The sequence below is a fragment of the Panthera uncia genome (genome assembly GCF_023721935.1).
Source record: "Panthera uncia isolate 11264 chromosome E2 unlocalized genomic scaffold, Puncia_PCG_1.0 HiC_scaffold_19, whole genome shotgun sequence".
Lineage (NCBI taxonomy): Eukaryota > Metazoa > Chordata > Mammalia > Carnivora > Felidae > Panthera > Panthera uncia.
In genome coordinates this window covers 16,849,363-16,876,971 of record NW_026057588.1, presented here as the reverse complement: position 1 = coordinate 16,876,971, position 27,609 = coordinate 16,849,363, and the positions used below count along the sequence as shown (strand labels likewise).

Sequence of the window (27,609 nt, the reverse complement as noted above, 5' to 3'; positions counted from 1 at the left end):
CAAAGGCTACTACTCTAGGATTGGTAGGGCAGACAGCTAGAAGAGAATGGGTCTTTTTGAAGTCTTCCTGAGGCTGTCAAAGACAATCCTGGGTGCCCTGGACTACAAACCTCCAGGCTGCTTTTATATGACAGGGGAATATAATTCTGTCCTATTTACACAGCTATTACTTAGAGTTATTCTATTACACACAGTAGAATCCAGTCCCAACTGACTGGAGTTTCAGCTTCTATCAACTTCACACAAACTAAAAATTCTGTGTTCAGTTTTGGATGACGTTTTAAGAGGAAGGTTTTCAAAATGGAATCAGAACAATTTAAGAGGCAAAGGAGAGCAGTAATATTACCAAAGCAACCATTAATTTGGCCTTCTTCTCCCTCCCTTTTGTTCCTCTGTATCCATCATGTTTTCCTTCCAAGATTTATGATGGTTAATATCCCTCTCTTAGCGGTAGAAATTGGAGTAGTGGTTATCTCAGAGGCGGGAGGCTTGCTCTCTGAGCAGGGGCACAAAGGGGTCTTACAGGACATTGAAAATGTTCTGTATCTTGACCTACGTAATAGTTATACAAACACATACATAAGTTGACGGTTATCAGTTGCATCTCTAAGATTAGTAGGCTTTATTGTATATAAATTACACTTCCATAAAAGCAATTTATAAAAGTCCTTTCTCAACCCCCACACCTTTTTTTGGAGCTTTTAAAAAATATTTACTATTGAGATATAGTTGACATACCGTGTTATATTAGTCGCGGGTGTACAACATAGCGGCTTGACAACTATACACTACTCAGTGCTCCCCACGGTAAGGGTAGTTACCACCCGTCACTGCACAACATTTTTACGATATTATTAACTATATTCCCTGTGCTGTACTTTTCATCTCCGTGACTTGTTTATGAGGGGAAGTTTGTACCTCTTAATCCTTTTATCTATTTCACCGACCCACCCCCCCACCTCACTCCCCTCTGGCAACCCCCGTTTGTCCTCTGCATGAGTCTGTTTCTGTTTGGTTGGTTGTTTTAGATTCTACATATAAGTGACATCATGTGGCATTTCCTTTTCTCTGTCTGACTTATTTCACTTAGCATAACACCTTCTAGGTCCATTCTTTTCTATGCCTGAGTAACATCTCATTGCACATGTATACCACGTCTTTATCCATTCATCTATCATTGGATACTTGGGTTGCTTCCCTATCTTGGCTATTATAAATAATGCTGCAGTAAACACAGGGGATGCATATATCTGTTTGAACTAGTGTTTTCATTTTCTTCGGGTAAATACCCAGCAGTGGAAATCCTAGATCATAGGATATTTCTATTTATAATTTCTTGAGGAATCTCCACAGTTTTCCACAGTGATGGCACCAATGTGCACTCCCACCAACGTGCACGGGGGATCCTTTTTCTCCACATCCTCCCCCAACACTTGTCTTTTTAACACCAGCCGTTCTAACTGGTGTGAAGTGATATCTCATTGTGGTTTTGTTTTGAATCTCCCTGATGATTAGTGATATTGAGCATCTTTTTATGTACCTGGTGGTCTTCTGTATGCCTTCTTTGGAAAAGTGTCTATTCAGGTATCTGCCCATTTTTTAATTAGATTGTTGGTTGGTTGGTTGGTTGGTTGGTGGTGAGTTGTCTAAGTTCTTTATGTATCGTGGATATTAATCTTTTATCAAATATATCATTTGCAAATATCTTCACCCATGCAGTAAGTTGCCTTTTTGTTTTGTTGATGGTTTCCTTTGTTGTGCAAAAGCTTTTTATTTTGGTGTAGTTCTAATATTCTAATAGTTTATTTTTGCTTTTCTTTCCCTCACCTGAAGAGACATATCCCTAAATATGTTGCTAAGAGTGATGTCCAAGAGATTACTGCCTAGGTTTCACTTTAGGATTTTTATGGTCTCAGGTCTCACGTTGAGATCTTTAATCCATTTTGAGTTTATTTTTGTGTATGCTGTACAAAAGTGGTCCAGTTTCATTCTTTTGCATGTAGCTGTCCAGTTTTCCCAGCACCTCTTGTTGAAGAAACTATCTTTTACTCATTGTATATTTTTGCCTCCTGTGTTGTAGGGGGATTCACCATATAAGTATAGATATATTTCTGGACACTCTATCCTGTTCCACCGATCTATGTGTCTATTTTTGTGGCAGTGTCATGCTGTTTTGATTAGTATAGCTTTGTAGTATATTGTGAAATATGGGATCGTGGTACCTCCAGCTTTGTTCTTTCTCAAGGTTGCTTTGGCTCTTCGGGGTCTTTTGTGGTTCCATACAGATTTTAGGATTATTTGTTCTAGTTCTGTGAAAAATACTATTGGTATTTTGATAGAGATTGCATTGAATCTGTAAAATCATATGCCTCTGTATGTCATCACAGATATTTTAGTCTTAGAAGTATTTTTCCTCCCTATTATGTACTATTCAAGATTTCTATAATTTTGACATTCTCCCCTTCTTCTTAACCCAGTTTAGTCAGATCGGGAAAAGGCCCAGTTAATATTCACTTTCCCAGAAAGCCTTGCAGCCAGGGGTTGTCATGAGATACAGCGCTAGCCAATGAGACATAAGAAGTCTGCTAAGGAGGGCTTCTAGAGAAGCTATCATTTTCTTGGTTACAAAAAGGGATAGATTTGGGCAATGATGATATGTCAACGTAGGTTCATCATTGTAACAAATGGACCACAGGTCGGGGATGTGGATAATGGGGGAGGCTGTGCATGTGTGGGGGATACGGGGACTCTCCATGGCTTCTGCTCAGTCTTGCTGTGGACCTGTTTTACAGAATAAAGTCACTCAGTCATTCAGCTCACATGTCCTTTACTCCTTATACTCTCCACCTCCTATTTGCTCAAAATGTAGATGCTTTTCTTAAGGTCATGAAGCAAAAAGTCAAATCTAGGGATGGTGGAGCAACAAGCTAAAGCCCGGGTTGTTGAGGACCGCGTCTGAGAAGCTGCACCAGCCTTGTGGCCTTCATGCACCCCTGTTTCCTTCATGCGACAGGAGAAGGAGAAAAATGTATGTGTTTAAGCCTCTGTGGTTTGGGTTTCCAGGTTCATTAGAGATCTAAGGCTTTTAGCTTTGTCCGTGGCAAGGACACAGGGGAGTCTTAGGTGCTGATTCGCTGTGGCTTCCTATTCCAGCAGAGCAAGGGCCCAGGGGGGAAAGAGGGAAGCCCTGAACACGAAGACCCGGTCTGTGTGCTCCTCGCCCTACCTCTCTTCACAAAAGCCTCACTGCTCACTGAGGGATCTGAATTCCTCTGGCCACCGAAGGAGCTGTTGGGGGGGGGGGGGGAGGTGTGACTCAACATGTAGATTTTAGTTCATATAAACTTTTCGGAGAGCTGGTAGTAAAGTATTACGTCAACTGCACTGCTGTTTCTCAATCTATTTTTAACCAATTTCCGTTTATGATAAACACAAACTGTACTTTCTATAGTCTGTGTTAAGAAAATCAGGGCTTTCCCTTCTGGAAAACTACAATTTTCAAACCACATGTACTACCGTTTTCCCCACCCAGGAATTTCTGACACTTTCCCCCATGCCTCTTGAGATTCTCTGGTGAAATCTGAGTTTCCTAAGATTCTGCAAACTGGACAGAAACCCTGGCAGTTCCCATGATGCCACACCTCGTGGGGCCAGGGGGTGGGGGGACAAGGTGCATATGGGACAGAAGCAGGTAAAGGGGAGGAAAGCAGAGGAAAGGCTGGGCTGGAAAAGGAACAGAGCACCGGTTTCACCCTGAGCTGGCTTGACTTCTGCAGGATCAGCCAGCATCTGACTGCAACCACATCACAGCTTCACTGAGGAAACCTGTAACACTTCCACCGCTAAAGACTCTCTCCCTTTCCTCCTTGGCTCATGGTCAACACTGAAAGGCAGTCCAAGCTAACAGCCAGCTGCCTTCTGCTGTTTCAAAGGAGGCCTAAGCCGCTGAAAGCTACCTGGAGGTCTGGGCTGAAAGCTGCGTGTAGCCAAGGGGACCGAGGGTGGGGGGATTATTAGTCCTGTTCTTGGTCTGAAGGTCAGTTTTACAGGGACAGCAGACAGAGAAGCGGGGTGGAGGAGAAAGGTCGGACAGCCTCTTCAAGATTCTATAAATAAAGGAACAGTCTCCTCCCAAGTTCTTAGTCCTGTTTCACTATCAAATCCAGATCCTTATAAACATGCATGCTCATAAATACTAAATGACAGTGAATTCCATAGAGAGCAACAGTAGACGGTATTTCCCCCCTATTCTCTGTGTATCCAAAGTGGTTAAATACAGGTAGGGAGGGAGGGGTTAAACATGACAGCCCCTGGGATCTGGGGTTAGAGCATGAACCAGAACACGTGGAAGGGATCCCAGGGAACTAGGGTGGAAGGTCATTCTGTCATGGGTTCAGGGAAAGAGTGAAGGCCCAATGGCAGGAAGCCTGGTGACCATGCAGACACTTTAAGGGAAGCAGATGACATGATCTTGTACCCTTGCCTATGCCCTTGTACCCTCCTGTGTGGGATTTCTACGACTTCTACAGGCTGCTGGGAGAGATGGTTCTAACCTGGACCCTCCTAGCACAGGGGGAGCAGAGTCCAGCAGTGAAGACCACGGACTCCTGAGCCAGACTGTCCGACTCCCAAGCTCAGAGTTCAGCTCTTCCATTTACCAGCTGTCTGACTTTAGGCAAATTTTTTAACCCCCACCCCCATACCTCAGTTTTCTCATCTATAAAATGGGGATGAGTGTGCCAAACTCATAGAATTTTTTTATTGCCTATATTCCCTATGCTGTACTTTTCACCCCCATGGCTTATTTATTTTATAACTGGATGCTGTACCTCTTAATCCCCTTCAACCTATTTCGTCCATCCCCACTTCCTCTCCTCTCTGGCAACCACCAGTCTATTCTGTTTATGAGTCTGTTTCACAGGACGTTTTCGGGATTAATGAGTTCATCTTTGCAAAGCTCTTAGCATAGTGCCTGACACACAGTATCAGAATGGGCAGTAAATGCTGGGGCTGGTGTATTCATTTCCTGTGTCTGCTATAACAAATTGTCACAAACACAGTGGCTTAACACCACAGAAATTTAGTCTCTGATAGTTCTGGAGGTCAGAAATCCAAAACCAGTATGGTGGTCTAAGGAAAACCCATTCCCTGCCTCTTCCATCACCTGGTGGCACTGGCATTCCTTGGCTTGTGGTCTCATCACTCCAGTCTCTGCCTTGGTGATCCTGTCATCTTCCCCTCTTCTGTCTGTCTGAAATCTCCCTCTGCCTCCTTCTCATAAGAATATCTGTGATCGGGGCGCCTGAGTGGCTTAGTTGATTAAATGTCTGACTTCGGCTCAGGTCATGATCCCGTGGTTCATGAGTTTGAGCCCTGCGTCAGGCTCTGTGCTGACAGCGTGGAGCCTGGAGCCTGGAGCCTGCTTGGGATTCTGTGTCTCCCTCTCTCTCTCTGCCCCTCCCCTGCTCGTGCGCTCTCTCTCTCTGTCTCTAAAAAAATAAATAAACATTAAAAAAAAAAGAGTATCCCTGATGACCTTTGAGGACCATACAGATTATGCAAGATAACCTCCCCACCATAAGATTCTTCATCATACCCGCAAAGTTCTTTCTCCCCATGTAAGGTGACATTCATAGGTTCCAGGGATTAAGACACGCATATCTTTTAGGGAGACCGTTATTCAGCCACCACAGCTGGTATTATTGGCCAGAGGCCTGGAGTCTGATTAATAGCAAGCAGGTGGACCGAGTAAAGGAAGGAGAGGTCTCTGCAGAGGGAGGTCAGGGTATGGTTACCAGCAGTGGGTGGCAAAACCCACGATGCCCACTAAGGAGTCCAAAAGGGGCAGGCCTGAAGAATACTCCTGGGATGCTAGTTCTGGGCTGCACCTTCTTGTTCCTCCCCTTCAGTAGAGCACCGGCACTGGGGATGTGGGGGGCAAGGCTGCAGAACTGGAGGACACTGCTTTTCTTTTTTAATTTTTTTAAAATTTACTTTGAGAGAGAGGCAGATCATAAGTGGGGGAGGGACAGAGAGAGGGGGAAACACAGAATCTGAAGCAGGCTCTGGGCTCCCAGCTGTTAGCACAGAGGCCGATGTGGGTCTTGAACTCATGACCCATAGATCACGACCTGAGCCGAAGTCGGATGCTGAACCAACTGAGCCACCCAGGCACTCCCTCATAGGCACACATTTTCAATTTTAAGGTGTTTATTTTATAAAAGTTTACATGGCAATACCTGAGACAGCACTAGAACAGGCACTTAATACACACTCACTGACAAGATTAAATACGTTAACAGAGAAATACAAACAAAATTGGATAAGCAATCAAGTTCAGAAGGCAATGAACTTTCCCAAAAGAAGGAAGACATTCAGTGTAAGAGTACAGAACACTTAGGGCAGGGAAAATCAAATCTACAGCCTTAAAACCCATGGTAGAGTTAATGTTTGGGAGAAACTTAGAATTACAACTCCTTTCGTGATCTCCAACAGGATAGTGCAGATTCTCAGGATAACTAAGAAAACATCACTGATATCCTTTCCCTTCACAATTGGGAGAGAAACCACTGTGCGCATGACAGGGTCACCTCCCAGGCTTCATGTATCACAATAATTATCACGTCTAGTGTGTGGGCTGCTGCTAATTCTTCTGTTTTAGCCACGCTCACTGAAAAACTCTTATTAGACTTCCTGCTAAAAGAGCAGCAACGGCAACAGCTAGAGCCATTCCACGATAGAGAATCAGTTGCTTCACTGTCAAAACATCCCCAACGGTGGCCGCCGCACACCAGTTGTTTTCTTCTATTACCCTTAGCTGGGTCTGGCTCTCTGATCTGACGATATGATATCAGGTAAAATCGCTCCATCAGTGACTTCTTTTTCCAACACAGGCAGATCCGTTGGTGTGGCGTGGGCTCTTTGATCCCTTTCACCCCAGCTCGAACCTGTGCCTGCTCTGCGACTCTCTTCCAGTTTGTCCTCCAGACGAGCACCAGACAGAAAAGGGCTTGAAAGAAGACACAGACTATCAATCCAGACCAGAGACCTATTATCCCAAGTTTTGCGGCAAACATCAGAGATACTCCGATGGGAAAACCAAACACATGATAACCGATGGTGTTCACGATAGCACCAATCTTTTGTTTTCCTATACCTCGTAGGATTCCACCACAGGTGCCTGCAAGGGCATCAAATAGCAGAAAGGGAGCAAAAATAGGCATCATTTGGCTCACAAGGTAAAATAATAGCTCTGTCTCCGGTAAATATATAGGCAATCACATCCTTCATCGCCGAAAGTAAAATGCCCACGACGAGAGTACAGACACCCGCACACAGGAGAACGGTGATGCTAGAGTCCCGAGCCTGCTCAGCATTCCCTGCCCCCAGAGCCTTGCCCACTCGGACACTGACCACCACACCACACCAAAGCCAAGGGGCACCCTGTAGGCTACAGAGGCCAGTTCGTAAATGATGGCCTGGGCCCCGAGCTCTGTCACGCTAATCAGTCCTGCAAGGAAAGTTCCGATCTCAAAGGTCCGCTATTCAGTGCACACCGTGAACATACTGGGGACAGCCGGCTGGATGTAGGAGCCCCATTCTTGGAAACAGTCCCAAGTCCACCCTCTCCAGGTATTGATGTGGATTTTTTCCCACCACGTGTACAGGAGAAGGAGAGCACACAGGAGGAACTGGAAAGTGCTGTCTGCCCAGGCAGATCCTACCACTCCAAGGTCCAGGGCATAGAGCAGGAGGGCATTCATGCCCACACTGATCACATTTGCTGCAATCCCAGTGATCACCTGAGGCATGATGATGCCCTGACTTTGTAAATATCTTGTCTGCAGCTGAAACAGGAACGCTGCAGGAAGAGCACGAATGAAAATCATCACATAAATCTGGGCTATCCTGGAGACTTCGGGTTCTTGTTTTAAGAGCAGGAAGATACGGTCCGTACTGATGAAGATGGCCCAGCAAGGAAAGCAACACAGCATCAAGATGAGGATTCCTCTTTGGAGTGTGATTCCCCACGCGTTTTAGGTTCTTGCCTCTGAAGGACGGAGACATCAGCCTGTCACAAGCGGAGGCCAAGCCAGTTCCAACTGAAATCCCAATAACATTCACCACCGATACCGCAAGAGTAACGGCATCCAGCTCAACTTTGTCCAGATGCCCACAGAAGATGGAACTGACGACGCTAATCAGGAGGATCATCAACTGGGCCAGGAACACCGAGCCCTCGAGGGCCGCCACAGCGGCTGCCTCCTGCCGCACGTCGGCTCCGCAGGCAGCCGTGCCAGCGAGGGGCGTCAGGGCGGCTCGGTGCCTTCCCAGGGCGCGGCGGCGACGGCAGCTGCAGGGGGCTCCGTGCCGGCGCGGGGTGGAGGACACTGCTCTTGACTTGAATCACGGGAAAGGCCGGACAAGCAGCATCTAAAAGACGATAGGGGCACCTGGGCGGCTGAGTCGGTCAAACATCTGACTCTTGATCTCAGTTCAGGTCATGATCTCATGGTACATGAGTTTGAGCCCCACGTCAGGTTCTGTGCTGACAGTGAGGAGCCCGCTTGGGATTCTCTCTCCCTCCCTCTCTCTGCCCCTCCCCCACTCACGCTCGCTCTCTCTCTCTCTCTCTCTCTCAATAAATAAACATTAAAAAAAAGATATTTAAAAGAGGGTGCAAGCGGGGAAGGGCACTACGCAAACCAATGGGGGGGCGAAATGTGCCGGCACAGGACAGCAATGAGATCTCAAAGTCTACTTGGATATACCGGTCTAGAATCATCTTCTTTCTCACTCCCCCGGAGAGCTCCATTTCTCTCTGGTGTCCTGTAGCTCTTCCCACAGTGTGATTTTATCTCAAGTTGCAGACCCCAAATCCACTGATCTCTGCCTGCACTGCCACATTCTCCTGAATGCCTGCCGTCACCAGTCCTCCCCTGGGTGGCCCCGACCACTTCTATTCTCTCTCCGCTTCCGACGTCATCCCTCTGGAGACCATGCAGATCATTCCTCACACAGCAGCGCACACATCCTACATCTCATCACGTCACTCTCCTCTTACGGCCCACAAGTGACTTCCTACTGCTTACGGATGGAATCCCAAGTCCTTACTAACACCCGTCTGGTCTTCCACGGTCACGGCTCTAGCTTACCACGCTCCAGTCACACCAACCTCTCTGCCTCCCTCCTCCACTGCCCATGAACGTGCGCGTACATGCACATGCACACACACACACACACACACACACACACACACGTGCTTTCTGCCTTCCTGCACCATCTGCCAGCTCCCCCACCCAGACCCCTCCTCTGCCGGAGTCTCACAGTGGCCAGCCCCAGAATCCGGCTCAACCTCTCAGGGGTCAGCTAACAGTAACTGCAGAGATGGCCTCCCCGAAGCCTCTGGCCAAGGAAGTCCCTGCCACGCGGTGACCACTGCCATCGCCCCGTTTCACTTCCTTCACAGTGTCTCTCTCTGCATAAAGACTCCCGTGGCACATAGGCTCACAATCTCTATGCTCTAGCATGTAACCACCCTCCGGGAGTGTGAGACCGTGTTTATCTTTTTGACCCTGTGCTTGGCACAGATCCCACCACATCCTAGAGAGCAGGCACATTTTCGCTGAACGAATGAATGAAACAACAGCTCTTCATTTACCGTTAGTGCCTTCCCCTTCCCTTTTGAATATTTTATACCCATACCTCCCTCATATTTGCTAAGCAGGATCTATGTCATAAAGACACATTAGCTTGAATTATCGTTACTGGTGATGAGGAAAGATCCAGGCACCTTCCCGCAAAAGTAACAGGAGTGCCTTAATCTACAAAAGAGCTCGCAAGTGATTCCCGGCTGGGATTTCTTATGACGGTCCCAGAAGAAGCTAAAATGAGGCAACTGCAAACAAGTAACTCAGAGCTTGTGAAAATGGATTTCTCTCCATTCCAATTCTTCCGCTTATCCATCCACACATCATCCAAGAAATAATTATCAAGTGTCCAATATGTGCCAGGCTCTATGCCAGACCCTGGGGATACAATGGTGAGAAAAACAGCCATGTTCCCTGCCTTCACGGATAGTTTCACAAGGGAGATAGACACTAAGCAAATCCTCACATGATAAAGGTATTATAACAAACTGAGATACACATGTGCTGTGAAGGAATTGTAAAAGATGCTACGAGGGCAACAAATAATCTTAAAAATTCAACTTGTAAGAGCACCAAAAATAGCTAAGAATCAATGCAAGAAATGACGTGTAAAACCTCTCTGCTGAATATGAGGAAACACTGCTGAGAGAAATTCGACACCTAAAGAAATGGAGATATGTCATGTTTCCTGGATTGGCAGGCCCAGTGTGATTCCAATGTCGACAGTTCCAAATTGATCTATGCCTTCAACACAGTCCCAGTCAGAACTCCAGCAGGCTTTTTCGTAGAAACTGATTTATCTGGAAATGCAAATGACCTGGAAGAGCCCAAGCAATCTTAGAAAACAACATGAAGTTAGAGGACTTACACTTCCTGATTCCAAGGCTTCTTATAAAACTACAGTCATCGAGACGGTGGGAGATGGTAAAAGGAAAGACGTTAAGGATTGCTAGAACAGAAGAGAGGTTTAAGAAACAGACCCACCCAGATACAATCAATTCGTTCTCAGTAAAGATACCGAGGAAATTCAACAGGATGTGGGGCTGGATAGGTAGGCAAGGATTTCTTAGAACATAAGAGCACAAAACATAAGAGGAAAACAAAATAAGCTAGACTTTGTCAAAATTCAAAATTGTTTGGTTCTTCAAGAGTCCATTAAGAAAATGGAAACACAAGGCATACAGTGGGAAAAAATATAATACCCATAATCTAACAGATGACCAGTACCCGGAACATAAAAAAGAGGCACAACGTCAACAGTCATCAGGGAAAAGCGAATTAAAACCACAACGAGATACCAGGGCCTGTAATCAGAATGCCTAAAACTTAAGACTAACACCTATCGAGGGGCTGGTGATGCTGTGGAACAGCTGGAATGCCCGTGCATTGCTGGCAGGAATAACAATGGTACAGCCACTTTGGAAAACTGGCAGTTTCTTAAGAAGTTGAACAAGAAGTTGACCATACAGCCTAGCCAATATACTTCCAGGTATCTGCCCAAGAGAACTGAAAGTACATATTTGCACCAAGATCTAAACAACAATGTACATATAGCAGCTTTATTCACACTAGCCGAACACTGAAAAACAAAAAAATACCCAAATGTCTAGCAACAGGTGAATGGATAAATAAAATATGAAATATCCATGAAACAGAATACTATTCAGCAACAGTGCTCCGAGAACATGTACTAAGAGAATCTAACTGCACCCAGGAGGTCAGGGAGGGCTTTCTTAAGAAGGAAGCGGGCATCTGAAAAAAGGCTGGGGACTGACTGGGGAGGAGGACTGGGTCATAAGAAATAGAGCGCTGCAGGCAAAGGCTGGGTCATGAGCCCCCGGCAGAGGGAAGGTGGCACGTTTATGGAAGCAAGAGATGGTCTTGCAGAGACAGCAAGGAGAGAGAAGAGACGTTATGAGTTTAGGCTGGAAGTTGGCAAGGGCCATGCCGAGCAGGCCTTATAGGCCTTGTTAAGAGTTTTGACGTTGGGGTGCCTAAGTGGCTCAGCCGGTTGAGTGCCAGACTTCAGCTTAGGTCATGATCTTGCGGTTTGTGAGTTTGAGCCCCGGGTCAGGCTCTGTGCTGACAGCTCAGAGCCTGGAGGCTGCTTAGGATTCTGTGTCTCCCTCTCTCTCTCTCTCTCTGCCCTCCCCTGCTTGTGCTTTGTCTCTTTCTCTCTCTCAAAAACAAATAAACATTAAAGAAATTTTTTTAAAGAGTTTTGATGTTTATCCTCAAGGCAATAAGAAACCTCAGAAAGGATTTTAAACAAGAGGGTGATATAAGTGGCTTGATATTTTTAAAATATCCCACTAACTACAGTATGGAGAACTGACTGTCAGGATGTGAGTGGCTGGGAAGGAGCTGGTCATGGCCCCTGCCAACCTCCTGGTAATAGACTCCGGCTTACGCTGACATGGGACGATGGAGACGGAGAGAGACGGACGCCTTCAATGGGCTCTGAGAAGTGTGGGACTGCATTCAGGGGATAAGGAAGAAGACGGTGTTGAGACGGACTCCAAGATTATGGCTCAGGGGATGGAATGGGAAGAGATCCCATGCCCCAACAGGGAGAATGCTGGAAGAAGGCCTAACTTGTTGGGGAAGGTCAGCTCTGGACACACTCAATTTGAGATGCCTGGGAGACATTTGAATGACAGTGTCTCTCAGGCATTTGGACACGTGGATGTGAAGGCTCACAGAAGCCCTGGATAGAGATTCAAAACTGGCTTTTGTGAAGATGGTAACCGACACTACAGAAATGCATGCAACAGGCCGAAGAGCTACACAGGACCAGGACGAGAGAGCGCCTGAAGCCAAGTCTTAAGGGACTCGAACATTTAGAGGACGATCAGGGAATGGTGGGCCGGTGAAGGAAACTAAGAAGTGACCTGAGCAAAGTCAGGGAAACCAGAAGAGCATAATATATGAGAATTCACGGAAAGAGAATGTTTCAAGAAGGCTACGGAAACTGTGTGGAAGGCTAATAAAATAGGAAGAAAATGTCCACTGAATTTAGTTGCATGGAGGTCACTGCCAATCGCAGGATGAGCAGGTCCTATGGAACAACAGAGGTATAACCCAGATTCGAGGGGATGGAGGAGGGTGCTGACTGAGGAATAAGGAAGTAGAGAAAGTGATTATACATAAATTTTAGATAACGGGCCCAACTTCCTATTCTGACAAGCTGGGCTGTAATAATGATGAAAGAAAGCTGAACTTGGGAGGGATTGTGAAAGACATGGTTTTTGTGAAAGCACAGTCCTTGAATTCGGCCTCAGAGGTTGCATTTCCTTTTCATGTGACATAGGTGGGTGTTGTGAGTCATGAGCCCCAAGTTTCCTTTATTTTGTTACCTTCATAACTACCCCAGACATGGAGGAGGGGGTTCAGTGGGGCCTCGCCAACACAGGTGACAGGGTGCAGTGACATGAGAACAGGCACAGGCAGGGGACGGACGGGCCGAGATAAAGCGGCAGTCCTACTCAACATCTGTGTTCAGGAAGTCTCTGCTGTGCCATTAAATCCAGATCCTCATGAATATTTATAGAAAATCATAAAAGCAAAATGATACAAATAAATTTGGGGGCAAGCACAGATGGCAAAACAGAGGCCCCTTCCCTACCTCAAGAGGAAAATAAGTTCTGGCTTGGTTTCCTCCGTGTGTGTATCTGGACAGGGCTTTGAAGAGCTTCTAGAGGGGCTACACAGACAGGGGGGTAGGGGATGAGGAAAGGACAAGGGTGGCGCAGAGGTCAGGTGCAGCCCACAGGGAGAGGGAACACGTGGGGGGAAAGACACCGAGCCTGGGCACAGCTTCCCTGTAAAAGGGACATCAGGCCTCCTGAACCCCTGACACTCCCCCAAGTCAGACGGCATGGCGGTGGCCTCAGTCGCTCGGACGCTGCCAGCAGGCTTCCACTCATGGGTACCCACTAAGTGCTAAGCACTGGCCCCTATGCTTTATATATGCTAGCTCATCCACGCCTCACAGAAATCCTGAGATGGAAGTATTCCCATCCACACTTGACTGAAAAGGAAGTTAAAGTTCAGAAATTTATCTGCCCCACCGGCACCCTGATGTTTATAGCAGCACTATCAACAATAGCCAAAGTATGGAAAGAGCCCAACTGTCCATCGATGCATGAATGGATAAAGAAGATGTGGGGTGTGTGTGTGTGTGTGTGTGTGTGTGTATACATACACACACAATGGAGTATTACTCGGCAATCCAAAAGAATGAAATCTTGTATTTGCAACTACGTGGATGGAACTAGAGGGTATTATGCTAAGCGAAATTAGTCAGAAAGACAAATGTCGTATGACTTCACTCATAGGAGGACTTTAAGATACAAAACAGACGAACATCAGGGAAGGGAAGCAAAAATAATATAAAAACAGGGAGGGAGACAAAACATAAGAGACTCTTAAATACAGAGAACAAACAGCGTTGCTGGAGGGGTTGAGGGAGGGGGGATGGGCTAAATGGGTAAGGGGCGCTAAGGAATCTACTCCTGAAATCACTGTTGCACTATATGCTAACTAACTCGGATGTAAATTAAAAAACAAATTAATTATTAAAAAAAAAAAAAAAGAAATTTACCTGCCCCAAGGTCACAGTGGAGGGACTTGGGTTTGAGCCCACATCTGCATGACTCTAAATCCCACACTATTTCCACCAGAATAAGACGCAGGCTAGGCGAAACCAATCTGTCTCAATCAAGAGGGCAAAAGAGACCTGTTGTGGGCAGAGGACAGGAGACCATACAGGGGAAAAAAAAAATTGAAGAATGAAAGAACGTAGGAAACTTCTTTTCTGAAGATGAGAAGAATCACAGAAGAAATTGCCTAGAAAAGAGAAGATCATCTGACTTGAGAAATGGGAAAAATGCCTGGGATTGAAAAAAGAATTCAGGACCTAGGGACAGAGAATCTGGGTCTGGCAGGCAGAGTGAGGGTCTCTGGGGGGCGGGGAACGAAGATGCTGGCGGCGGGTGCCCATCCTTCAGGTTTGAGAGGAGACAGTGCTCAATTACTGACCTTCCCCTCTCCAGTCACATGACTCGCGCTAGTATAAAAGCTTTCTACCAGCAGGTTCCTTACAATTTTTTTTCCTGTGTGAAATGGGCAGTAGCAGTGGCTAAAGCCCTGTTCCTCTTTCCCAGAAGCTTTCAGACTTTCCTTCAGGACTAATCCCAAGAAGCCACCTATCTGGACTGCAGACAAGGCAAGCAGCTAACCCAGTGCTTGTGCTATGGGCAGTAATGCCAGGATCTGGATTGGAGGGGGAGATGCTGGGGGGCTGACGCAAGTCTGTGAGGAACTGGAGACAGGAGCCAGTGTAGGTGGGATCAAGGAACAGGCAGGGACATCAAGCCCAGAGAGGGAGGATGGAGGGGCCGGGCTGCATATGGGCAGCGAGGGTCACAAGCCAAATGGAAACTGAGTTGACCCCGTTAAGAGTTCTTCTGTTTATAGTCAAAACACCGGGCTCTGAAGCCAGGTGCTACCTGTGGGCTTTCCTGAATGTTCTCTAGAGTCTTTTAAGGGGCAAGCCCCAAAAGACAGTACTGGCTCACCCTTCCTCCCCTCTGTCCCTCCCTACCTACCACTAGCTTCCTTTTTCCAGTGCAGTCCCAGAGTCTGGTATAGGTCAGGAGAGGAAAAGGTGGAGGAGAATCTGTGTTCTGCAAAAGGAGAGGAAAATGAGGTAGGGAGATGGGCTGGGGGCCGGGCACCTGCTTCCTGGGCGTGTGGCAGGGTCCTGTGGCAAGCCGGCACTGGGTCTCAAGGCCTGGGTTTGTTTTCCTGGCATGGGTGCTCCTGACAGACGGCTCACAGCTCTCTCCCCGGGAGATGCCTTTGTGAGATGCCTTTCCCTCCGCAGGCCTCTGACTAAGGGACCCAAGGAAAGTTACGAACCGATAACAGTAACTTCCTGTATCTGTGAGGAGAGGAGAAAGCCAAGGGTTGGTCCCCCCCCCAGAGACACATGATGGCGAACGTAATAACTCCTGCTTAATATCCCGCCCCAGGCAAAGTCAATAATTGCTCTGGGCTGTTCTGGCAGGTGGTGTAAGCAAAGCAGTGGTGGCAACAGAAAGGTCTGGCCTGGGAAGCAGAGTGTGGCAGGGAGGATGTCCGCGGCCTGAACCAGGCGAGGGTCCGTGGGCCGTGAGTGGCACCTCCTGACCCTGCCTTTTTCCGTCCTCTTCCAGAGCGACCATGACCAACTGGCGCAGCTCCATCATCCTCACGGCCTACGTCGTCATCTTCCTCACCGGTCTCCCCGCCAACCTCCTGGCCCTGCGGGCCTTCGTGGGGCGGGTCCGCCAGCCTCACCCTGCGCCCGTCCACATCCTCCTGCTCAGCCTGACGCTGGCGGACCTCCTGCTGCTGCTGCTGCTGCCCTTCAAGATGGTTGAGGCCGCCTATAACTTCCGCTGGTATCTGCCCGAGCTGCTCTGCGCCCTCACGGGTTTCGGCTTCTACAGCAGCATCTACTGCAGCACGTGGCTCCTGGCGGGCATCAGCATCGAGCGCTACCTGGGAGTGGCTTTCCCCGTGCAGTACAAGCTGTCCCGTAAGCCTGTGTACGGAGTGATTGCTGCCGTGGTCGCCTGGGTCATGTCCTTTGGTCACTGCACCATCGTGATCATTGGTCAGTACTTGAACTCAACCCAGCAGACCGCAAACACGAATGGAATCACTTGCTATGAGAACTTCACCGAAACGCAGCTGAGCGTGGTGCTTCCGGTGCGGCTGGAGCTGTGCCTCTTCCTCTTCTTCGTCCCCATGGTGATCACCATCTTCTGCTACTGGCGCTTTGTGTGGATCATGCTCACCCAGCCCCACGTGGGGGCCCAGAGGCGGCGCAGAGCTGTGGGGCTGGCTGTTGTGACCCTCCTTAATTTCCTGGTGTGCTTCGGGCCTTACAACATATCCCACCTGGTGGGGTATTACACGAAGAAAAGCCCCCCGTGGCGGGTCGAAGCCGTGGTGTTCAGTTCCCTCAATGCCAGTCTGGACCCCCTGCTCTTCTACTTCTCTTCATCGGCTGTGCGCAGAGCCTTTGGAAAAGGGCTGCAGATACTGCGACATCAGGGCTCCTCCCTGTTGGGACGCAAAGGCAGAGAGACAGCGGAGGGGGCGAGTGGGGACAGGGGTGTGAGTCAAGCCGAGGGAGCACCGAGTTCCGACTTCACTACAGACTAGGGGGGTCCTGGACCTTTGGAGGCACTCTGGGTTACCTAAGAATTGAGCAGGCTGGGAGAGTGGGAGCACGGGTCAGGAATCCTCAGCCCCGATCCACTACTGGGGCTGCGAAAACCTCTCTCAGCAGCTTGGTGTCCCCTCCTGACTGAAGTTTCCAGCCCAAAAGAGCACAGCTCTGTGACAAAAAGAAGAAATGGTTAGGCACAGAAGCACCATCAGACCAGGGTTTCGGAAGCAACGTAGCTAATACAAATCCAGTCCCTGTGACGTAGCCGGCAGCTCGGATGACCGGGCTCAAGCGGAGTCCTTAAAGCAATCTTGCTATAAAGCTTTGAACAACACCTAGACACCGGTCTAGCTGTGGATGCTGGAAAGAAGCCAACGGGAAAGAGGTGGATGAGAATACCAAATGAGGTCAAAGAAGACTCAGGAAGGTTATAAGCCAAGGGGGGGCGGGGATCAAGAGGGAGGACTGGAGACTCAGGCCTCTGATGATCTAGGTTTGCACTGTATCTATCGCTTCCACCTGCTGCTTTGTAAGTATGCTCCAGTCGCCTTCGTGTGTGTATCTTGTCTCCCTGCGTCAAACCTGCCGGAGGTCTGGGTCTTGTCTTCCCCCTCCGTGGCACCCCACACGGGTCAGGACGCAGCCTGGCACCCATCAGTCAGAAGTCAACACCGGTGAGCCCAGGAGTACACAACCTGGCCTGGCAGACTGAAAATAAAGACGGTAAAACTCTGCAGCGAGTGTCCACAGTTTTTGTACTTTTCTGCAAGGCTGGGGTGGGCGAAAATGCGATGAAGCAGCACAGTCAGCAGCACGGGGGGAAGGGGATGCATGGGAAACCACAGAAATGGCTGAAGGTCAGGATGTAATGAGTAGAGTGACTGTCGGGGCTGGTGGGATCCCATTTTAGATTTGGTGAATGGAGACGGGACCTAGAAAGAGGATGTGGGGTGAATCCTGACTTCGTGTTATCAGCTGCATCTCAGGGGCCTAAAACACGTAACCCTCGGGCTTAGAAGCCTGCAGAGTTTTCCTACTGTCACGAGTTCTCCTCCAGCAACTCCTATCCTATCATTCCATTACCTACTTAGTATCCTCTCTCCCTGCCCAATCCCACCTTCCTAACTCATCTCTCCCCAAGAAGGAGCCCTGGCCCACTGTCTCTGGTTAACTGATCCCAGCCCCAGCCTGGCGGTCGGCAACAGAGGCTCTACATCAGAACTGTACGAAGAGGTACAAAAATAGTACACGCCCCCCCAGTCCCCCACCCCATGCCAATCTCCTGACTCTTTGAGGGTGGGGCAGCGGATGAGCCTTTAAAAGCCCCCCAGTGATTACTCTAGGCAGCTCGGGAAAGGAATCCCTGGCCTCACTCAGGGGCCCAATCTGTCCAAGAAAATATTCTTCAGAGAGACCCTTCCTATTTGTAAGTCCCTCTCGCCACAACTCCATACTCCCTCATCTTCTGATTGCTTACTTTTCCCACTGTTATAAAACCCCACTCAAAATTCACTTTCTCCAGAAAGACTTCCCTTCTAATTCCCACCCAACTGAGCTCCATTTCTGTTTTCCTTCCTCAAACACCACTGGACTGCTGTAAAAGCCCCAGCTTCACGGTCGCTTGTACTTACTAAGCTGTCCTTGGGCAAGTCCTGACCTCTAGCCTCCCTTTCCAAACCATAATCATGAGGATGATGTATGCCTCCCAGGGTTATTCTGAAATTCCAGTGAGACTGTGCATATAAAGTTGCTGGGAAATTTTACAGTATCACTTAGCTCTAAGAGACCAAACGAAACGAAACGCCAATATGCCCCAACTTAAAAGAAATAAGGTAAGAAAAAATTAGAAATGATGGAAATCGTGTATTAGATAGGTAACCATATAGGATGGTTTAACAGTAATGTGTGAGAAAAAAAAATCTGGGATTTTTCTGCTGACTGTACATCTGGGATGTATTACACCTTCCAAAAACGCTTATTTGATTTGGGGTGGCATTAAAAGAAATAGAGTCTAAACAAGCCAAGACTAATCCCATTTCACTGAGGTCTTAATCAGTAGCATGTTCAGCACCTGAGCTACACATTATTTTTTTAAGACATTAACTCAGGAGTGCCTGGCTGGCTCAGTCAGTAGAGCATGAGACTCTTGATCTCGGGGTCGTGAGTTTGAGCCCCGTGTTGGGTATAGAGATTACTTAAAAATAAAATCTTAAAAAAAAAAAAAAAAAAAAAAAAAAAAAAAAAAAAAAAGACACTAACTCAGGGAATCAAGCCCAGAAGAATTAACCAAAATGTTTTGGAGAGTTGAAACCCTATGACGGTGATGATTGAACAAATGCCAGCCACTATTCCAGAGAAGTAGCCTAAGATGATGGAGGGAATTTTCGAAGGTCAACAAGTGAAAGAGAGTTTAAATCCAGGTCTGCCTTTCTCCAAAGCACCTGCTTTTTCGTTGACTCAAGAGAAGCAAGTAAGAGAATGTTGGATATGTGGCTGAACCAAGGTGAGGTCCAGCTCATGGAAGACACATTCTGTGTAGCTCACGGGGGAAGAATAAGGATCAGAGGCAGAAGAAGCAGGGAGCTGCATCTCAAACAGTCAGGGCTGTTTAAAATGGAACTGAGCTAGGGGTGCCTGGGTGGCTCAGTTGGTTAAGCATCGGCTCAGGTTATGATCTCACAGTTCATTAAGTTCAAGCCCCACGTCAGGCTCTGTGCTGACGGCTCAGAGCCTGGAGCCTGCTTTGGATTCTGTGTCTTCCTCTCTCTCTGCTCCTTCCTCATTCATGTGCTTGTGCTTTCTCTCTCTCTCTCAAAAATAAATAAACACTTAAAAAAAATTTTTTTTAATGGAACTGAGCTAACTCACCAAGGTAGTCACCCGCCAGTTCCAGAAATACTGAAGTGGAAAACAGAAAATATCTATCCTGGAACATTGAGGAAACGGACACACCTGGTTAGAGCTGAACCAGTTAAGTGTCAAACCCTTTCCTGCTCAGAGATTCCCAGGGTTTCAGACACATGGCTGCTCTTGCCAATCACAGAAGCGCAAGAAAATCTCTGGTCTGAGATTTTCAGGATGAACCTTTTGCTGCTCACTAACACGTCTTTGATCTGCATGAAGTCATATGATATATAGCACATTTCTTCCCTGGGAAATTAATAGCTCATTTGTCCAACAAATATGTATGGGTTACCTACTAGAAGCCAGATACTTTTCCAAGGGCTGGAGATGCAGAGTGTATAAGAGACAAGGTACCTGACCTCTTGGGGCTTCCATTCCAGTGGGGAAAAACAGTCAATAAGTAAACAAGTAAGCCAGGAAATTTCAAAATGTGCAACTGGTTTTTACAACTGGACTAAAATAGAAACGTGGGGGAAAGTACAATGAGAGGTTAAGGGAGTTTCGAAGATTCTCCTGAGTCAGTGATATTCAGCTGAGAACTGAATGATGAGAAGGAGTTGCCATACAAAGGCCCATGGGAAGAACATTCTAGAAATAGGAACTGCTGATACAAAGGGAGAGAGGAGGGAGAAAACCTTAGCTTCTCAAAGGCTGAAAGAGGGCCAGTGTGGGGCTAGAGCAATGCTCTGCAAATGTAGGCATGGAGAGTTTGCTAAAGCACAGATTACTGTCTTCCCTCCCCACAGTTACAGAAATCAGTAGGTCTGGGATGGGACCCAAGAATCTACCTCGAACAGTCCCAGGTGATACTGACGCTGGTAGTCAGTGACCACTTTTTGAGAACCACTGGGCTGGCATACAGCGACCTGGGGAGAGAGCCATACAAGATGAAGCCGAGGAGGTCAGCAGGGACCAGACCACGCCAATCTTTTAGGCCACAAATAGTCTGAATTTATTCTAAGAGCTTTGGAGACCATTCAAGGGTTCTAAGCAAAAAAGCAGAGTGGTCTGATTTCCATTTTAAGACAGTCACTCTGGTATCTGTGCCTACCACTGAAGGGAGATGGTTGTTAGGATCAAGGAGATAACGCACAGGACAGATCTAAGAACCATAACATACTACATGGAGCATGCAGGGTTTTCACCCGACTGGTAGCTCCCTGAAAGTGGGGGCTGTGCCTTCTACCATTAGAACTGGGCTGTCCAAGGACCAAATAGCCAGGAGGAGGCCCCCATAAGTTATCACGCATCTACTTGACAAATGCGTGCACCTCATGTGTGCTAGAAAATGTTTAAAACAACTAGGTTGGGGGATTTGTTGGGAGTGGAGTGGGTAAGAGCGGGGTGGAGGACGGTGAAGCCCTAATTTGTAGCACTTGCCAACTTCTGTTGGGCCGATTTCTACCAACATGGAGATGCCGAACGCGGGTCTGGCAAGTGATGTTAATGAGCAGTTCTTGCAAGCACATCACTGGATATACCTCCCGGCACATATGCTCAACTGGCAGACAGATCACGTCCTATTTGAGAAAACAATCTCTCTCCCTGGCTACATATAGTACAGGGCTCTGGCACAGGGACTTCTCAATAATAAACACTAGCTGAATGTGGCTGGCTGGGCCCGATCCAAGAGGATCCGGGTGGCTGGTTAGATTGTGAGACTCCCGAGTCCCCTGTAGGATGACAGATGGGTAAACAGAAATATTAGTGCCCGGTTAATGAATAACACAGACAGCAGCCTAGAGCCGCTACCAGGAAACCAGGGTGGAGGGAGCTGGCTCAGCCTGACCAGGGGGCCCGACCAGCAGGAAAAGGGAACCTGGCATCAACTATTTCACTTCCTCTTTCTGGAAAAGACGCCGTTGTGCCCCTTCCTCAGAAATTCTCATCTGACCAGAGCCAGAGCTGTAGGATTTTGTGGTGATCACTGTGGTCCAAGGGAGCAGGGGAGTGCGGCTGGGAGGGTCTGAAGGAAAACACAGCCAAGATGCCACAACTGCCTTCAATTCGCCTGCCCCTTGGCTCCAGGTTGTTGTCAGTTCTCCTTTTTATCAGCTTTCCCTACCTCCTGTGGTTAAGTACTTCTGCCCCATTTTTTTTTTCATTATTTTTCTCTAGTCACAGGAAATGAGGACATTTCTCATCTACAAATTGCACATTCAACCAGGAAATTGGGCCAAAGATCTCTAAGTCCGCCGCGGTGCCTGCCCAGTAACCCACTTGGCAAAAATTTGAAGGTCTGCGGAGATAGGAGACGGGAGGTCCGGTGGGGGGGGCCGGGGGCCACGGTGAGCCGTCCACCAGCAGCTTACCCAAGCCCTGGTATAGTCTCGGGCTCCTTCTCTCCAGCCACGGTCCCCTGGCATCTGGCAGGCCGAACGACGATCAGCCTCAAGGAGACGGTGTTAGGAAAGTAAATACACTACTTTCAAATCTAGATGTTTGAAAAAGCCGATATGCAGGTACAGTAGTCTAGAGTCTCTAAAGTGCCACAGCAGACATTACATCATTCGGCTTTCCGTGGGTGTAGGCATTTGTTGATCCACAAGCGTTTACCGAAGCCTACTATGTGTTGGGCCCTGTTCCAGGTGCTAAAAACACAGCAGTGAACGAGGATGAGATCCCTGACCTCATGCGGCTCATATTCCAGTGGGAGAGCAGACAGGAAAACCAATAAACAGACACTTGGGGGCAGTGCTAAGATCTGTGAAGACACTGAGACAGAGTCAGGGGACTAGGTGACTACTTTTGAATGAGTGGCTTGGAAAGGCCTCTTGAAAGTGACATCTGAGGGACACCTGAGTGGCTCAGCTGGTTAAGTGTCTGACTCTTGATTTTGGTTCAGGTCATGACTCACAGTTTGTGAGATCGAGCCCCACATCAAGCTCCATGCTAGGTATGGAGCCTGCTTAAGATTCATTCTCTTTCTCCCTCTCTCTCTCTCTCCCTCTGCCTCTACCCCACTTGCACACTAGCATGCATGCTGCTCTCTCTCTCAAAATAAAATAAAATTAAGTTAAATTTAAAAAAAAAAAGAGAGAGAGAGACATTTGAGTTGCAACCAGAATGGAAAGAAGGAATCATGCATACCAAGAATTGGCAGGGGAAACGGGGAGGGAGCAATGGACGGGGAACCTTCCAAGCAAAGGGTTCAAAGCAGGTGCAAGGCTTGAACAAGCCAAACTTGCACAAAAGAAAAGGCCAGGGTGACTGGGGCTCAGTGGTGGCTGGAAGATCGAGAAAGGGTCAGATCACAGGCGTTCTCGAAGGTTTAGGATAAGAAGCACAGCCGATACCTTCCACCTACTTGACAACAAGAAAAGCCGAGGCCCAGAGCTTTTTAAAGTGCCATGTGCCAACCCTCATCAGAATGGTTTTCTGACCCCAGACTCCCTCTCAAAAGGAGCCGCACACGCTCTTCTTCACTCTCTCAACCTGACACCTCACTGCAGAAGAGAAAGGTGGGCAGGAAATGTGATTCGTGCTGCGGGCAGCTTTGGGGTACAGAAAGTTGGGGAGGGAGGGAGAGATTGGCAAGGTGCTGTGGAAAGAAAGGAACCAGAGGTGGAACAAGACACCCCAGAGTGCGAGCACAGCGCAGACCGGTGTGGAAAGCTGGCTTCCAGGAGGGAGCCGTGGCCGAGCAGAGGTGGGCTGCCCAGCAGGAGGTGGAGGTAACCATGAGCCGTCCCACGCTGTCCCCGTGTCCGCTGACCTAGAGCAGAAATGGCGTGAGGACAAAATCATGGCACTTTGGGGCATCGCAGAAAGCCTCAGGTCCAACGATTCTCAACCCAGGCTGCACTCTGAGCCACCCGAGAAGCTTCTGAAAAATGCCAGTGCATCTGAGTATTTTATTTTGTTAAAGCCCCCCAGGTGCTTGAGAAGCTCGGAGGGTTGAGAAGCGATGTCTGGTCCTGATCCTCTGCTGGGTCAGTCAGAGGGGGTTCCGGGAAGGTAGCAGGGAGGGCACAGTGACTGGTTTTGAACCCAGGCTTCCGCTGTGCATCTGGACTCCTCCGGGCTTTAGTTTTCTAACTGAAAAACAATGGGGCTAACACACTTAAATCATCACACTACTGGGAGGACTGAATGAGTTTAACACTGTACATGCAAACACTTCGAACGGCGTCTCACACCTGTGGATGTTCACGCACGTTTACACAAGGCCGTCTTTCTAAACGGTGATTCCATTCTTCTGCTTAGAGGCCTCCAAGTGCTTCTCGGGGCTGGCAGAATAAATCGCAAACCCACCCCACGGCCAGCAAGGTCCTGCGGGATCTAACACTCATCCACCTGCCCAGGCTCATCTCCCTCTCTCACACACACCCCTTCTCTCACTTCATCTTTCTGGCCTCAGATCCTTCGCACTCGCTGTTCCCTCTTCCTGAAGCCCTCTTCCCCCCAGTTCCCACGGTGGCCCCGAGTCTTCAACTGTCGGCCTGTCTGTGACTTCAATTTCATTTGCTCACAGGACTTTTTCCTCGACCTGCTCCAGAAGTGCCTGCCTCCCTCTCATACGCTCACTCGCATTACCCCGAGTTACTGACTTTACTGCACTGGGCACGACCTGATCGCATCTATTGTTGTCTTACTTCTTAGTTTTTTGAAAGATACACAGGCACGTGCTTTAATGAGTCAAATGGTTTGCTGCAAAAAACAGCATCCCTCACCTTTCGCCCCACCCAGGACACTTAGCTCTTCCTGGAGGCCATGGCTTTCACCTCCTTTCAACTAATCACAAATCCCTCATATCTTTAAGGAACTTGCTTACTTTACTATACTTCTTTTTTTAATATCAGGTTTGATCTGTTAACTTCCCCCGATGGCAGATGAAGATTTAACTCTCTCCAATACATGAACACACACACACCTCCCCGCTCAGTATCCCAATTACATCATAACTGTGTTCCAATACTCAACGCTCACATTATTGTGACTATGTAAATAGTGGAGTTCTATAGTACACTATCATTATTCTTCTACTCTGAACACATTTTCCCATCCTGTAGAATTAATAATTGCCTTATTTTTCATTTGCTTGCTTTTCTATATACCCAAACTCTTTGCCAATGGTCTTCTTTCTCTCCTTCCGAGACCTTCGGTGGTATTAGCAAGATATGGATTTCATTTTCTTGAAGAAATCTCTCCCAGAACTTTCTGACCTGCTCCCGTCTGGATGGGTGGCAATTTATGCCAGGTGTCCAGCCGGCCCCTGGATGCTCTTGAGAGGCTTTTTGCTTCTCTGCTCTAGTTTTTCTTCCTCGGTTTATGTCCTCTAACAGCTTCTTAGAAAGTAAATGTTTTGAGGGGAGCCTGGGTGGCTCAGTTGGTTAAGCGTCCAACTTTGGCTCAGGTCATGATCTCACGATTTATGAGTTTGAGCCCCGTGTCGGGCTCAGTGCTGACAGCTCGGAGCCTGGAGCCCTGCTTCGGCTTCTGTGTCTCCCTCTCCTGCTGCCCTTCCCCCGCTCGTGCTCTGTCCCTCTCAAAAATAAATAAAACAGGGGCGCCTGGGTGGCGCAGTTGGTTAAGCGTCCGACTTCAGCCAGGTCACGATCTTGCGGTCTGTGAGTTCGAGCCCCGCGTCAGGCTCTGGGCTGATGGCTCGGAGCCTGGAGCCTGTTTCTGATTCTGTGTCTCCCTCTCTCTCTGCCCCTCCCCTGTTCATGCTCTGTCTCTCTCTGTCCCAAAAATAAATAAAAAAAAACGTTGAAAAAAAAATTTTTTTAAAAATTAAAAAAAATTAAATAAATAAATAAATAAATAAATAAAACATTAAAAAAAATTTTTTTTAAGGAAGTAAATGTTTTGGGACTCTGCACGTCAGAAATTATTCTACCTTTGTGCTTCATTGGTAAGGATGACGTGGGAATTCTAGATTGGAAATAATTTTTGTTCAGAATTTTCAAGGCATCACGATACTGCCTTCTAGCTTCTGGTCTTATTGAAAATTCCTGATTCCTTGATCCCTTGTTTGTGGTCTTTGTCTCATTGGAAACCTCTAGGGCCTTATGCTTCTCACAAGTGTTTTAAAATTTCATCCTTTTGTGCAGGCACTCAATGGGCTCTTTTCATCTGCAAAATAATATCCTTCCATTTGGGGAATTTCTCTTAACACATTTTGTGATTATTTCCTTGCCTTCATTTTCTCTCTTCTCTCTTTCTGGCACTCCTATTATTTGGGGCATACTGGACCTCCTAGACTGGCCCACTAATCTTCCCTTCTCTCCTATTTACCATCTCTCCACTTCTTTGCTCTACCTTCAGTGAGATTTCTTCAAGTTTATCTTCCAGTCCTTCTATTTAATCTTTCCTTTTTGCTATCCGTTTTCACTTCCAAGCATTCTCTTTTATTCTTGATCTTGTTTCATGGTTGTAATATCCACTCTGATCTTTTTTGAGGAATTTTCGTCTCCCTGCTCTAAGTTGCCTTGTTGGCATGGGTCTCTATTCCTTTATCTTACAAGTTTTCATCAGCTATCTGGTAATTCTTGCTTGTCTTAAAGGGAAAGAAGGGAACTAATTTTTTTGAGGTATATGAAAAGTACAAAAAGGTAATATGACATGATTCCAGGGTTTGCTTTAAAAACAGAAAAGAGGGGCGCCTGGGTGGCTCAGTCGGTTGAGCGTCCGACTTCAGCTCAGGTCATGATCTCGCAGTTCGTGGGTTCAAGCCCCACATCAGGCTGTGTGCTGACTGCTTGCTCAGAGCCTGAAGCCTGCTTCCGATTCTGTGTCTCCTTCTCTCTCTGCCCCTCCCCTGCTCACGCTGTGTCTCACTCTGTTTCTCAAAAATAAATAAATGTAAAATAAATAAATAAACAAATAAATAAAAACAGAAAAGAAAGGAGCACCTAGGTGGCTCAGTCAATTAAGCAAGGTCCGACTCTTGACCTCAGCTCAGGTCTTGATCTCAGGGTTGTGAGTTCATACCCTGCATTGGGCTCTGCACTAGGTGTAAAGCCTACTAAAAACACACACAGAAAAAAGGGAAGGGGAGGGAAGAGGAGGAGAGAGGAGGGGAGGGGAGGGAAGGGAAGGTGAAGGGAGGGAAGGGAAGGGAAGGGAAGGGAAGGGAAGGGAAGGGAAGGAAAGGAAAAGACAAGAAAAAAGAAAAGAAAAGAAGAGGAATGGAAGAAGCCACTATGGTAAAATCTCAAAAACTGTTGAATCTGGGTGATGGATAAATTAGGTTCTATTGTACTCTTCCCTCTACTTATGATGTTTGAAAACAGTCAAAGTACCAATGTAGTTGTTGATGGGATTTGGTTCCTTAAGGTTAAGCTGTGAAACTGAGGGCCTCTGTTCCTCACTGGCTATGGGCTGGAGGTCTCCCTCAGTTCCTTACCATGTGGGCCTCTCCACAGAGCAGCTGGCTTCCACCATAGCAAACAAGCAAGAAAGCAACAGAAGACAAGACAGAAAGCAGCCTTCTTATAAACCTAATCATCAACATGATCTTCTGCCATTTTCTACTCAGCCCATTCTCAAAGAGAGAGAGAATTACCCAAGAGTGAATACCACAAGGTGAGATCACTGGGGCCATCTTGGAGGCTGCCTTCCACAGAGACTAAATAATGAATGGAAGTTGTGAGCACATGAATTAGGCTTCACTGTAGGATGATTCTGCTGGGTCATGCAGTTGGGGAACTTCCAATGTCAACTTAGGGTTTTTCTTCTTGGGCTGATCAAATTTCCCAGAAAAACAAACAAGCCTTCTAATCTCCTTCCTGGAAGATGAAAGTTGGACTATCAGTCAGTTAGAAGCCAAATAGAGAAGAGGGCATCCATCATTCCTTTAATCTCCTTTCGACATGCTGGTACCTCTTC

At 47.5% G+C, this 27,609-nt stretch overlaps 1 protein-coding gene and 1 pseudogene across 1 annotated transcript; one reads left to right on the top strand and one right to left on the bottom strand.

The window, feature by feature from the left end:
• Positions 1-6,192: 6,192 nt before the first annotated feature.
• Positions 6,193-8,406, bottom strand: LOC125916178 (multidrug and toxin extrusion protein 2-like; annotated as a pseudogene).
• Positions 8,407-14,761: 6,355 nt separating this feature from the next.
• FFAR2 (free fatty acid receptor 2) lies at positions 14,762-17,608 on the top strand. The gene is made up of 2 exons (XM_049621062.1): positions 14,762-14,877; positions 15,869-17,608. The coding sequence occupies exon 2, from the start codon at positions 15,876-15,878 to the stop codon at positions 16,863-16,865; it is 990 nt and encodes a 329-aa protein (XP_049477019.1). The 5' UTR covers positions 14,762-14,877; positions 15,869-15,875; the 3' UTR covers positions 16,866-17,608.
• Positions 17,609-27,609: the final 10,001 nt, after the last annotated feature.

Excerpts from the sequence above, each read along its gene's own strand:
- FFAR2 (XM_049621062.1), top strand. The coding sequence starts at position 15,876 with ATGACCAACTGGCGCAGCTCCATCATCCTCACGGCCTACGTCGTCATC.